The sequence below is a fragment of the Patella vulgata genome, chromosome 8 (genome assembly GCF_932274485.2).
Source record: "Patella vulgata chromosome 8, xgPatVulg1.2, whole genome shotgun sequence".
Taxonomy (NCBI): domain Eukaryota; kingdom Metazoa; phylum Mollusca; class Gastropoda; family Patellidae; genus Patella; species Patella vulgata.
In genome coordinates, this window is record NC_065886.2 from 15,784,976 (window position 1) to 15,798,032 (window position 13,057).

The window sequence follows — 13,057 nt, forward strand, 5'->3', positions numbered from 1 at the left end:
ATTCCATTACTACATGTCACTACATTACAGTACTTACATGCCACTACATTACAGAACTACATGTCACTACATTACAGAACTACATGTCACTACATTACAGTACTACATGTCACTACATTACAGTACTACATGCCAGTATGCCACTACATTACAGTACTACATGTCACTACATTACAGAACTACATTACAATACTACATGACACTACATTACAATAATACATGAAACTACATTACAGTACTACATGTCACTACATTACGGTACTACATGACACTACATTACAATAATACATGAAACTACATTACAGTACTACATGGCACTACATGTCACTACATTACGGTACTACATGACACTAAATTATAGTACTACATGGAACTACATTACAGAACTACATGCCACTACATTACAGTACTACATGTCACTACATTACAGAACTACATGGCACTACATTACAATACTACATGACACTACATTACAATAATACATGAAACTACATTACAGTACTACATGTCACTACATTACGGTACTACATGACACTAAATTATAGTACTACATGGAACTACATTACAGTACTACATGACACTACATTACAGTACTATATGACACTACATTACAGTACTATGTATCACTACATTGCAGAACTACATGACACTACATTACTGTACTACATGACACTACATTAAAAGTACTACATTACAGTACTACATGACACTGCATTATAATACTCTATGACACTACATAATACATAGCATCATATTAGTATTAATTATTTTACATCAATGTAATTATAAACCTATTCATAAAGCTATTGTAAGAAAGAGTTGCTTGTACTTGTACTCTCATGGTCATATGATTGTTTTGGATTTTTTTTGACAGTTGTTTGTCCGTCTGGAAGTATGTATGATAGCCTAAGTGACAGTTGTAAAATGTGTCCCATAGGATTCTATCAAGGACAGGAAAACTCCCTTGAGTGTATTACTTGTTCAACAGGATATACAACCAAAAGTATCGGCTCAAAATATGTCAGCCAATGTCAAGGTAATTTAGATTCATGACATGCATCTTAGTTGAAAGTGTTTTAAGAGTGTTTGCCTTGAAGAGCAGAATTTAAGGTTTATGTTTAGTTATTTAAAAATTGAATTTTATTTGTTTATTTGTTCAGATTTCAATGTTTACTTTATATTTCAGCTTAATTAATTTTGGTGGTTATTATTATAATGTTCAGGTATTTAATTGTTGTTTCTTTAATTTATTTTTATTGATACTTTATACTGACTAAATTGACCTTGTATTATTGATACTTTATACTGATTACAAATTTGATACTTGGCAGTTTACACTGATTAAAGATATATTGTGGGGGATAAGATAAAGATCTGGCAGTTCACACTATAATAGTTAAATACTAGGTAATGTAAAGGGGATTTGCTGAAAATTTTAGTCAAATTGATCCTCTATGAACCAAGAATTAAGCGATTGAAATATCAGCCTAGCCTCGATCATCATTACTAAAGTCTGTATGATAAAAAACATAGCCTCGATCATCAATTTCATGATAAGATTATGAATGGAAGTCGAGCAGCAAATGGGATCATAATCCACTAAATATCGCAGGCTAACGATGCCATCGAGAGTTAATTATGGTCTGGTTAAACATACATTATGCGAGAGCTACATCTGCAGGTCTTTCTTAAGGCCTGAAATGTTTTCTAAATTATTAATTAGACATTAATTAACTTATCCAGGCCATAATCAACTCTCGATGGCATCGGATTTCTCCGGTATTAAATAGATTAGAACAGTTCAGCTATATTTTGATTTAAGCTAAAAATGGAGGAGTGAGACTTAGCTTCGAACAAACAGTACGGTGGTTGAAATTATTGCACACGTCTCGTCAAACCTTCAAAGGCTAATATCTTTGCTCGCAATAGAGTAATTTGAATGATATTTTTAAATTATTCATTTTACATTATTTATTTTCTAACTATTATAGCAAGAATAACTAGCTCTTTATTTAAATCTTACATAATGTATCATTAATTAATGTCTAATTACCTGCAATTGACAAATTTAACTCTTGCATAATGTATGTTTAAATTAACCTTGTATTATTGATACTATACCTGGATTAAATTAACATTGAATTTTGTAATTTATAATTAAAACTTTACTTTCATGGTATTTATTCAATAATAATACATTTAAAACATTTGTCAATTACTGGTATTTCTATAATGATTTTTATTTAGGTCCTTGCAAAGTAGGATTTTATTCTGAGACTGGTATGATACCATGCTTACCGTGCCCAGATGGTGGTACAAGTGAAAGAGGCAGTAGAAAATGTACCCCTAAACAACCACACCCTGTTATCGAAGGTAAAAATTGTTATATAAGGCCATACAAAACACTATTCTGGTTTTCAGAAAATACTTCCTAAAAAAATCTGATGTGGAGAGGGATCTTTTTATTGCTGTGTTTTTATTGTGTCAGCAGATCTTTACTGGTCTGAATAACTTCTCACAAACATCACATTTCAAGGCAATATATTTATCTCATGTTGATTTTAGGAATCTATGCATGTGTAGTGTCAGGGATGTTGTACATTTCCAGAATGATTCAATTTTTGCTACCTATAAAGAGGGGAATATATTTTATGCGTTACAAAGGTTTGATGTTTTATTAAAAATACATTATGGAAGATTAGATAAAGAGCTGGCAGTTCTCACTATAATAGTTAAAAACTAGATAATGTAAAGGGAATATGCTGAAAATTTCAGTCAAATTGCATCACTGTGGCTAAGAAAACCTTATTTTAAAATCACTGTAGCCCTCTTTTTCATACTTTTTCCCCAAAAAAATATGTTACCCAGACAATAACATTTTTTAAATGTTAGTTTTCCATTGTTTATTACATTTCCTAACTACTTGTACCATTTTCAATTCAATAACTTTAAAATTTGACGAAATTTTTTTTCGGTAGCTTCCCCCCCTAACATTTCAGGCCTAAAGAAAGACCGGCAATAGGCAGATTTAGCTCTTGCATAATGTAAGTTTAACTGCTTTATGTTATGAGAGAGGAGAGAGATAGGGAATTTAACAAACTAGTTTATTTCAGGACTAACATATTATTTCAATAATTCACTTGTCCATAGGGATTTTTTGCAGTAGAAGGAAACTGGAGGACCCAGAGAAAAATTTAGAGGTTCGACAGGCATCCCTACTCCTTGTCACATACAAGCTTTGAATGGAAACAATATGACTTAACTCCAGAACGATTTTACCACAATCTTGTATTTTTAGATAATTGTAAATCTTCTCCATGTGGAAATGGTACCTGTCAAAATCGTAAGGATAACTTCACTTGTTCATGTTTTTCTGGTTATCGTGGGGATAGATGTGATATTGCTATAGATGTTTGTACCAACAGTCGATGTGAGAATAGTGGAAGATGTACAGCTGATGGAAATGGTTATTACACTTGTCTCTGCTCTAAACAGTTCACAGGATTCTTTTGTCAGTTATCAGGTACAAATCCAAACAATATGTTATTGTGAGAAATTTAGAAAAAAAAAAATTTAGCTCACAAGTTTGTTAATCGCCATCAGTTATCAGGTACAAATCCAAACAGTATGTTACTGTGAGAAATTTAGCTCAAAAGTTTGTTAATCACAATCTGAAATGTTCAAGGAACATTGCAAAGTACAAATGGCAGCTTGTAGCTATGCTGATAAATCGCAGTGTAAACTATTTTTTTTAAATGATTATAATATATAGTGCTTCAAATAAAGATCTGTTCTATATAAATTTTATTGCCATTATTCTATTTTGGGGAATATATCAGGTCTGCATATTTATTGTGTGGTTAATTTTTTTCAGCTTTAGAAGGCAATCATTCAAGATGGGAAGAATGGAGCCCATGGAGTAATTGTAGTGCTAAGACTTGTGGAGAAGGAATGCAGAACCGATCAAGAATCTGTGTCAAAAATGCAGAACAAACTCCTTGTCATGGGGAACCATCTGAAAAAAGATTTTGTAACAAAGCAAAATGTCCAGGTGAGATTTTAATCAATTTAGATTTTTTAGTGAACAAGGTGCTTTATATTGGTTGTTTAATAAAGTCAGAAGCACCTGGTGTGGCTCTAAAAACACGGGTTCTAACTGACTTGATTTTGTTGCTAAAGCTGAAAATTTAATTAAACATTCATTATGCAAGAGCTAAATCTGCCTATTGCAGGTCTTTCTTTAGGCCTGAAATGTTATCTAAATTATTAATTAGACTTTAATTAACTTATCCAGACCATAATCAACTCTCGATGTCATCGATAGCCTGCGATGTTTATTGGATTAGGTTCCGATTTGCTGCTCAACATCAATTCATAATTAAATCATGAAATGGATAATCGAGACTATGGTTTTTATCGTACCGACTTAAAGAATGATGTTCGAGGCTAGGCCGAAAATTCAATAACTGAAATCTTGGTTGAGAGGGGATCAATTTGACTGAAATTTTCAGCAAATTCCCTTTACATTACCTAGTTTTTAACTATTATAGTGAGAACTGCCAGCTCTTTATCTTATCTCCTATAATGTATTTTTAATTGTTTATTTTTCAGTTTGTTCGAGTGATGATCTCCTGAAACCTTTTGGAACATCTGTTAACTGTTCTGGTTCAGCACGATCTACTGTTTGTCGTCCTGTCTGTGAACCAGAGTTCGTATTTAAAACCAAACCTCCAGCATATACCTGTATAAACAATAAATGGTCTCCTAGTAAACTGGTACAACCCTGCGTACGTAAGTAACAAGTAAAATGTAATAAACACTCCTGTAAGTGGAGTTCAACAAAGTGTAGAGCGAAACACTGCTGTCCAGGTCTACTGAATGGTATATTATGCCTCTCTTCATTCGATGCATATTGTAATCCTAACTTTTCTGCTGCCTAATTTTTGGGTCATTTTTTGTATGGAATGGGTTGACAATGATTTGGGATTTACTAGTAACATAAGATTCTGTCCATGTGTACTGCTGGGCATACCTTTGACAAGTGTGAAACCTTGGTGAAATCTCCGGAAATTAGTGATTAGGCACAAGACCGTAAAATATAGTTCATTTGTAAATTGAACATTTTATTGGTTACCTGTTTTAGTTACGGTACTTCATGAAACTATATGAATTCTGTGTATCCCAATCAAACGTGCCCATCAAGGTTGTTATCTCTAAATATATGTTTACCTTTTAACCGTTAGAAAACTGCAACTGGCGGTATCATAGAATATTTGTGTCAATTCGTGTATGTGTAGACCTTATCTACAATAAACTTAAAAACAGAACGTGAAACATTTATTTCGGACCTTGTGTGTACAGGAGTACACAACATTCGTGGAAAATACTGACTCCTATTACTGAGAAGCTAATTGTTAAATGCTTTCTACATGTACACTACATAGTATCAGGCTGTTGATTAGCACAAACACTGAATTCCCTATCCATATGTTTCTCCCTCAAAAATTGCGCACTTGCATGAGATTTTGATCACCAAATCATCAACACTTTTTTTTATTTCTATATCTAGCCGTTTCTTTCTGGTTTAAATGGTCACCATGGTCGGAGTGTACATCACAGTGTTCAGGTGAACGAATGCGAGTAAGGAAGTGTAATTCAACCCATGAGCATGATAAATCTCGGCATTGTCCTGGTCAAGATTTTCAGAAGATGTCTTGTAAAAGAAAAACTAATGCAACAGAAGATGTTTGTAATGGTAAAGTTTTTTTTTTTGTTTTTGTTTTTTTTTTTTAAATAATATTTTTAGCTAATCGTGCCAATGGTTTGTTAAAGGGACAATAACACTCTTGCTGGCTTGAAAGCTCCAGAAAATAAATAATATATCTATCCAAGTACTAGATGTTTAAGTGTCCTACCTGTTGTGTAAATTATCCATTACATACTATTTTACTTGTCCAGAGGGTTCGAAAATATTTTTAAATTGAAGTTTCATTTGAAAAGGTTTACGTTTCAAACCATGGCATTATGTTGAAATTTTCAAAATTTTTAAATAAGGTGTGTTAAGATGAAATTTGTATCATCAATTAATTGAAATATTCTAAAATAGTACAATTTGTTGACCAGAATATAGATTGGGACATATTATTCAGTTGCAACGAGAGTGGTATTGAGCCTTTAAAGTGTACAAAAATACATATATCTTCTCTGGAACTGATTATTTTTCCATAATCAATCACCTCCAGAGTTACGAAATCTTATTAGCACTTTATCATCATTAATTATTAATCTTTCTGAAATTTAGTGAACAGTGTTTAGTAGGAACTTCCAGGATTATTCCCCTTATGAGGTTATGCTAGCACATGAGGCTTTTTGTATAATATAAGAGCCCTTAAATCCTTAAATAAAGTTGGTGAATATTTAGTTAGCTGGACCTCAACATATCAACGTTTAAGACAATGCATAACCATGGCACATATAAATGTATTTCTCACCGTCCTCTACTATTAAGAATCCCAAATGCCAGAGATGGGGTGATGGGTTGGAACTTGAACCCCTGATGTGAGCGTATGAGGCTTGCAGATAGGCATGTCATCTCAGCTTTGTGAGTTGACTCCGGGTACTCTGATTTATTCGCACAGCAAAAGTAATATTTATCCAAAGGGGTAAATAGCATTTATGGTGATTGACAGAAGGGAGCTAACTCTCATGTATCAGAGGTTGCTTCATTTCATTGCTGGTTGGTAATAACACATGTCAGTGAGTAATAATTATTGAGAGGTATTTTCCTGTCATTTATTAATAATAAATGGCCTATTCAATTTCATATCGCCTACTGTTATATTTGTCTACAAGGACACTCACTGGGGGCATAATTGTCTGTTGTCATGTCACGGTAAAGCCCTTTCCAAATCTGTACAATTCTTATTCAAATAGAGAGAGAGAGAGAAATGGGGTTTAACGTCCACTCAACACAAACTAGGTCATTTCGGGACTAACGTATGGTTTAATTTTATTTACATAATTCGCTTGCGCGTAGGGAGGACCCGGAGAAAACCCACGAGGTTGGACAGGCGACCCTACTCCTTGTCACATATAACCGGGGATTCGAAACCATGCCAGTCGACTCAATGACAGACTTTATGATACAGCACGCGTACGCTAACCATTCAGCCATCCAACCCCCCCTTATTCAAATAAAAAGCAGGCAGTTAAACTCCATTTCATTTCATTTATTCAAATAAAGGTTTGTCTTCGATATCACTCAAGTGTGTAAGCGTACTTTAAATCCCCAATTTACTGACCGACAAAGGTATGTCTTTCTCTTGTATTTTGTAGATTGTAGTGAAGATGATTTAGTATCAGCATATGGTGTATCTGTAAACTGTACCAAGAATGATAGTTTAACTTGTAAACTCACCTGTGATCCTGGACTGGTATTTATAAATGAACCCCCTGTCTTTACCTGTAACAACGGATTATGGACGCCAAGTAAAAACCTAATACCATGTACAAGTAGGTTTTTATCATTGAATATTCGGCAGTTTAGTTAACGATACATTATGGGAGATTAGATAAAGAGCTGGCAGTTCTCACTATATATAGTTAAAAACTAGATAATGTAAAGGCAATTTGCTGAAAAAAACATAGTTTCGATCATCCATTTCATGATTAAATTATGAATGGAAGTCGAGCAGCAAATGGGATCATAATCCAGTAAATATCGCAGGCTAACGATGCCATCGAGAAATGATTATGGCCTGGATAAGTTAATTAATGTCTAATTAATAATTTAGATAACATTTCAGGGCAAAAGAAAGACCTGCAATAGGCAGATTTAGCTCTTGCATAATGCATGTTTAATTAAAACAATATACTGTACTTACAGTAGTAAGTGCAAAGCACAGCATTTGACAAACCCTTGGACAGACTCTCACTCCTTTATTTAATCTATACTAATGACTGTCGTTTGTCTATTTGTCTGACTGTTCAGGGTTGGCGGCTACACTAGGACTGTCCCATGGCTGAAATTTAGTGTATTGGTGTAACTCGAACCAGGGAATAACATTTATCTGATGGCGTTGGACTACCACGTTCGGTTTCAGAGTTATGCTACTTTCGATTCGTGGCTGTGCTATGCTGGGTAAACAGATACTAAACCTAATATTATTTCTTTCTCATTTAGACCTAAGGCCTTATTCACGGTTGCTGAAGCTAACATATTTTAAGCAGGAAGTCTTTTCATTGCCTTATTCCCCCTTGTCAGTGGTGCAGGGCCTGATAAGGACAGCTATCTAGTCGATCGGATGGGACGAAAAACCAAGGTCCCGCGTACACATTGCCGTGCACATAAAAGATCCCTTGACAGTTCGAATTTGATATAAGAGTAGGCCGTAGTGTCGGGCAAAATTTCCCTCATAGCACACTGTATGGCAAATGCCCGTCTTCATTAGCCCAGTTAGGAGCAAAACAGTAGGACGTTAAACCCCATTTTATTTCATTTCTTTTCATTGCCTTAGAGCTAAAATTTGTACTAGGGATGAAATTTAAGTCTGCATGAAAATTTGCTTATGAATTAAAAAAAAATCCTTTTTTTCTGTAATTTTATTTTATTTAGATATTGTACAACCTGAATCTCTGTCTGTCAAGTTTATTACACAATATCCCGAACTTAAATGTGGAGACAGTGAGACTACCAATGATATTAAATGGCAGCTGCTGAACAAATCACATGCTATTACTTGTGTGTCATCTAATAAATGTCAAGTAGAGGTCAGGGAAATTCCGTGTGAAACTAGAGTTCGTATTCAGATGAGTTTAGAAATAAATACCCCCGCTAACAATCAGTCACAACTAGAAGATTTTGTGGAAGATGGAACAAGTATGTATAACAAGATTTTGATTTTTAATGATGTATATTTTTGAGGTATTTTGTAAATATCACCTAAACCGTTATAAATGATCTCAGGTAGAAGCATAACTCAGACAAGCTTACCGAGAGATAAGCAGATCGGAGATCGCTGTACAATACAGAACGAGGGTATATATGACAATGGAGGCAGACGTGAATGACTACAATCTGTTATGATATGTTATGTTCCTGTGTTCTATATTGGTTGTTAGCATTATAGATGTAATAACTTTTAATGTTTGTTCCTGCATTGTTAAAATACAGTCATCCTTATCATTAGATCCTTTGATATTATCTTACAACTATTTAATTACAATACAATAATTCCTGTTAATTTCTTCTGGAGTGATAGCATTTGTTTCACTTTGTTGCGCCGTGTGAATGCTCCAACAACAAAAGTTTCATCTGATCTGTATGAAATTTATATGCATCATGTAAATTGGTGAAATAATGAATTCTATTGAATTTTTGCAATTTCCAATAATTATTTCAAGAGTTATTGCCCTTGTTTAACTCTGTTGAATCTTGTGAATGTTCCATCCGATCTGTATGAAATTTATATGTGCAATGTAAATTAGTGAAATGAAGAAGTCTATTGAATTTCAAATTACTTCTAGAGTTATTGGCCCTTTGTTGAACCTTCTGAATGTACGACTGACAAAAGTTATCATCCGATCTATATGAAATTTATATGCATTATAGTAAAACAAAAAAGTCTTGTCAAATTTCAATAATATCTGTAAATTACTTCCAGAGCTAAGGGCCTTGTTTCAGTTTTTAAAACATGTGAACCCTCAAACAACGAAAATTATAATCTGATCTGTATGAAAATTACCTTTTAAAGTCCCCCAATTACCTACAAAAGAATAAATATGGTTTAGCTGCTGTGGACGAATGTTTCATTGCCTGGCAAGTGGCAACCTATTTTTAACATTATTGCTATATTTTTCAGAAAGTGTTTTACTATCTGAGTTAGAGACATCTATACGTGTATTAGATGAATCCAGTCTCTTTGTAAAGAAATCAGATTTTACCGTAACTGTAAATAAAGAAGCAACATGTGAAAAACTTGAGACAAGTTTGGGATCTGTAAAATGTCCTAATGGGACACTCACCCAAGGATTGCTGTGTGGTAATTATTTATTGGTGATTTTCACTGGAAAACTTCAGTTTGTCATGAACAATTGCATGTTGTAGTCAAGTGTTAACTCATTGAGGTGGTATAATATATGTCTTTGAGATAATTCTCCAGTTTCAGTTAATAGCCTGCTACATGTATATTTTGATGCAGAAGCCTTTTCCATAAAAATAAAAGAATGATCTAAAAAAAAAGAAGAAATAATTTTAGAACTGGTCATAATTTTGATTATTACTATTTTGTCATTGTGATTATTTTGTTCTTTTTTGTTTTTTTCAGTCAAATGTCCTCCTGGAACATATTTTGAGGCCAAGACATGTCAGATGTGTTCGATAGGAACTTATCAGATCTATCCTGGAAGACATTCCTGTGAATCATGTCCAACTGGAACTACAACAAAGAATGTGGGAAGTTTTAATGCAACAGCCTGTTTGATTAATAATGAGGCATCGTCTAATATATAAACACTGGTTGTAAGGTTGACAAATATTGCCTTACCTGTTCTAGAGTTGACTCATTCGTAACCGTATCAGTTTTTTAATTGACATTTTGACACAATTTAGGATGGAATATGTTCAAAAATTGTAAGTTTAGAGATAAGTAAAATTATTTTTATTCTTATAATGTTTTTTAAATGTCATATACTTATTTGGGATACATCCAGAAAAATCATGTTGGCTAAATTTTTTGTCTGTATTTTGTAATTTTAAATCTGCTAATTATGTTTATATTAATTAATGGGTATTGTAAATATTGAATTTGTTAAATGAATCATGTTTATAGGTAATTGTTTATCTGATATTAATGTTGTAATAATTCTATATTTTAAATGTTCTAGTTATTATTTATTTATTTACATGTTTTGTTCTTCATACCTCTTGACAAATCTTAGTTACCTCAAAATCGTGTGCAAAAAAAGAAGCCTATTGAATTTAGCTATAACTGGAGAAAGAATAAAATTTTAGGTTTGCAAGAGTTTCATCTATTTATCAAGTTTTTCAAAAGCTTTATAGTTGACTGGAAAGGTTGTTTTAAAATTGAACTTATTTAGATGTAAATTTCTACATTTTTGCATAAGGATATTCTTTTGGACAGTCAGTACTCAGGGGAACAAATATAAATAAACGGTGAATTTAGTAAAGTTTTTAAACTCAAAATAAAGTTGTTAATCTCAGAATAGCAAATGAGTCACTTCAGAATTATCAATCCTAGGCTTGATGAATTTATTGATAGGAAATTTAAATATAGAATTTAAAGCTAATTTGTATGTTTTGTAATTGAATAATGGCGTACTTTTTAATCCATAATTTGAAGAATGTTGAAATAAAATTGTTTTAAAAAATATTTGTTTATTACTAAATAGTTAACAGAACACAATTTTAATGGGAAACAATCACTGGTTTTATTCTAAAAGCACCACTTTCGACAAGTGTCCTCTTATCCTTTTAGAATAAAACCAGTGATTGTTTCCCATTAAAATTGTGTTCTATTAATGTGTTTCCCAATCGCTAAATGCCTTTCAAAGATTATACTAAATAGTAGTTCTGACTGTATACGTATTGAACTGTCTAATTTGTTCTGACTGTATACTTATTGAACTGTCTAATCTAATACGTTAACCACGGTTTATTTGTCGGAACCATCGTTAGTTCTACAAATACTTCAAAGTGTGCACCTGAACATACCGCTGAATTACTCTTGACAATGGGTTCTCGGCTGTATGCAGCATATCATTTTCCACATAATCACCAACAAATATCTGGCTTTATAAAGATATTTTAGAATGTGTCTTTTGATAATAATAGAGAGGCCAACATTTTTAGTATGTACTCTTCTAAATACATCATGGGGTGAAGAATTCTAGTGCACCATAATCAGTGGCGGATTAAGCTCCACTAAGGCCTGAGGCGGCAGTTGCTGGAGGGCCTATTTAGTTTTTAAAGTTAGAGCCAAGGTAGTTGCTAACATTCAAAACGGGATTCGTTAGTGAGGTTATAATTTATTAAAATATTAGTTATAACTATTGAAATTTGTCGTACAAAATGCTTTGACAGCAGAAACGTCACCGGAAACCAACTGTACATACACCTATTTTCAAGGATAATATTTCCTCATGATGGGGTGTTTACATCGAAACTAGCACAAGATCTTTTGTTAGATATTTTTTCTTAAGCCAAAGTCGTTTGATATTGGTAATGTAACTTTATATGCCCATAAATGACGTCACGTGGATACAATATATTAAAGTAGCTAAGTCTCTAACTCAATATCATCCAAAATCTTCGACAATGAAAACACGAATTATTTGTCAATTTAAATCATCAATGATGTTGTGATCTTACCGGAAAAAGATGGACTTCTGATATCCAATATTTAAGACAAAATAAAAAAATTAAGATTGGTACACGAATCGTGTACCATAATGCGTTTCAGGCCGATTTTTAACAAGGGACTTGAAGAACTAGGCTAGACGGTGACGCATAATTCTTACCTGGAGAGCATACGCAATACATGCTATGTAGACTAGAATAACCAGAGATTTACTTTAGATTGAGACTTCAGGCGTATTTCGCCGAACATAACTGATTTGAAATGAGAGTAAAGACGGAAATAATTGAATGTAAATCAGTTTATATACATTCGTATTACAGTATTATATGCGTTGTGACCCATTTGTGTCAATTTTTAGGTCCCAAATATTAGCGATTTAGCTCCTTTAAGCAAGACATAACCGAAAACTTACAAGGATTTAACGTTCATTGTAGGCCTACGTTTAAAAAATAAGATCAGATCTCCAAACATTAGGGCCTATTCAAAATGGCGTGGGCCTAATTAATTTAGGGTGAGGGCCTTTGTTGATTCCCGTTGGGCCTAAGCCCCACCCCCTAACATCCATTGTCTATGCGTTTTTAATCTTATCAAACAAGTCTAAAAAAATTTGTTTACAAAATCTTTGGGCCTGAGGCTGCAGCCTCATCAGCCTCACTGATAATCCGCTACTGACCGTAATG

General features: G+C 33.3%; 1 protein-coding gene across 1 annotated transcript; it reads left to right on the plus strand.

Moving 5' to 3' along the window:
* The first annotated feature begins 897 nt into the window (after positions 1–897).
* On the plus strand, positions 898–10,717 carry LOC126830632 (protein jagged-1). The gene is made up of 11 exons (XM_050561038.2): positions 898–1,036; positions 1,187–1,223; positions 2,248–2,373; positions 3,299–3,523; positions 3,875–4,051; positions 4,612–4,791; positions 5,570–5,755; positions 7,336–7,512; positions 8,615–8,878; positions 9,861–10,040; positions 10,326–10,717. Exons 3-11 carry the CDS (start codon positions 2,283–2,285, stop codon positions 10,508–10,510), a joined length of 1,665 nt encoding a protein of 554 aa, XP_050416995.1. The 5' UTR covers positions 898–1,036; positions 1,187–1,223; positions 2,248–2,282; the 3' UTR covers positions 10,511–10,717.
* Positions 10,718–13,057: the final 2,340 nt, after the last annotated feature.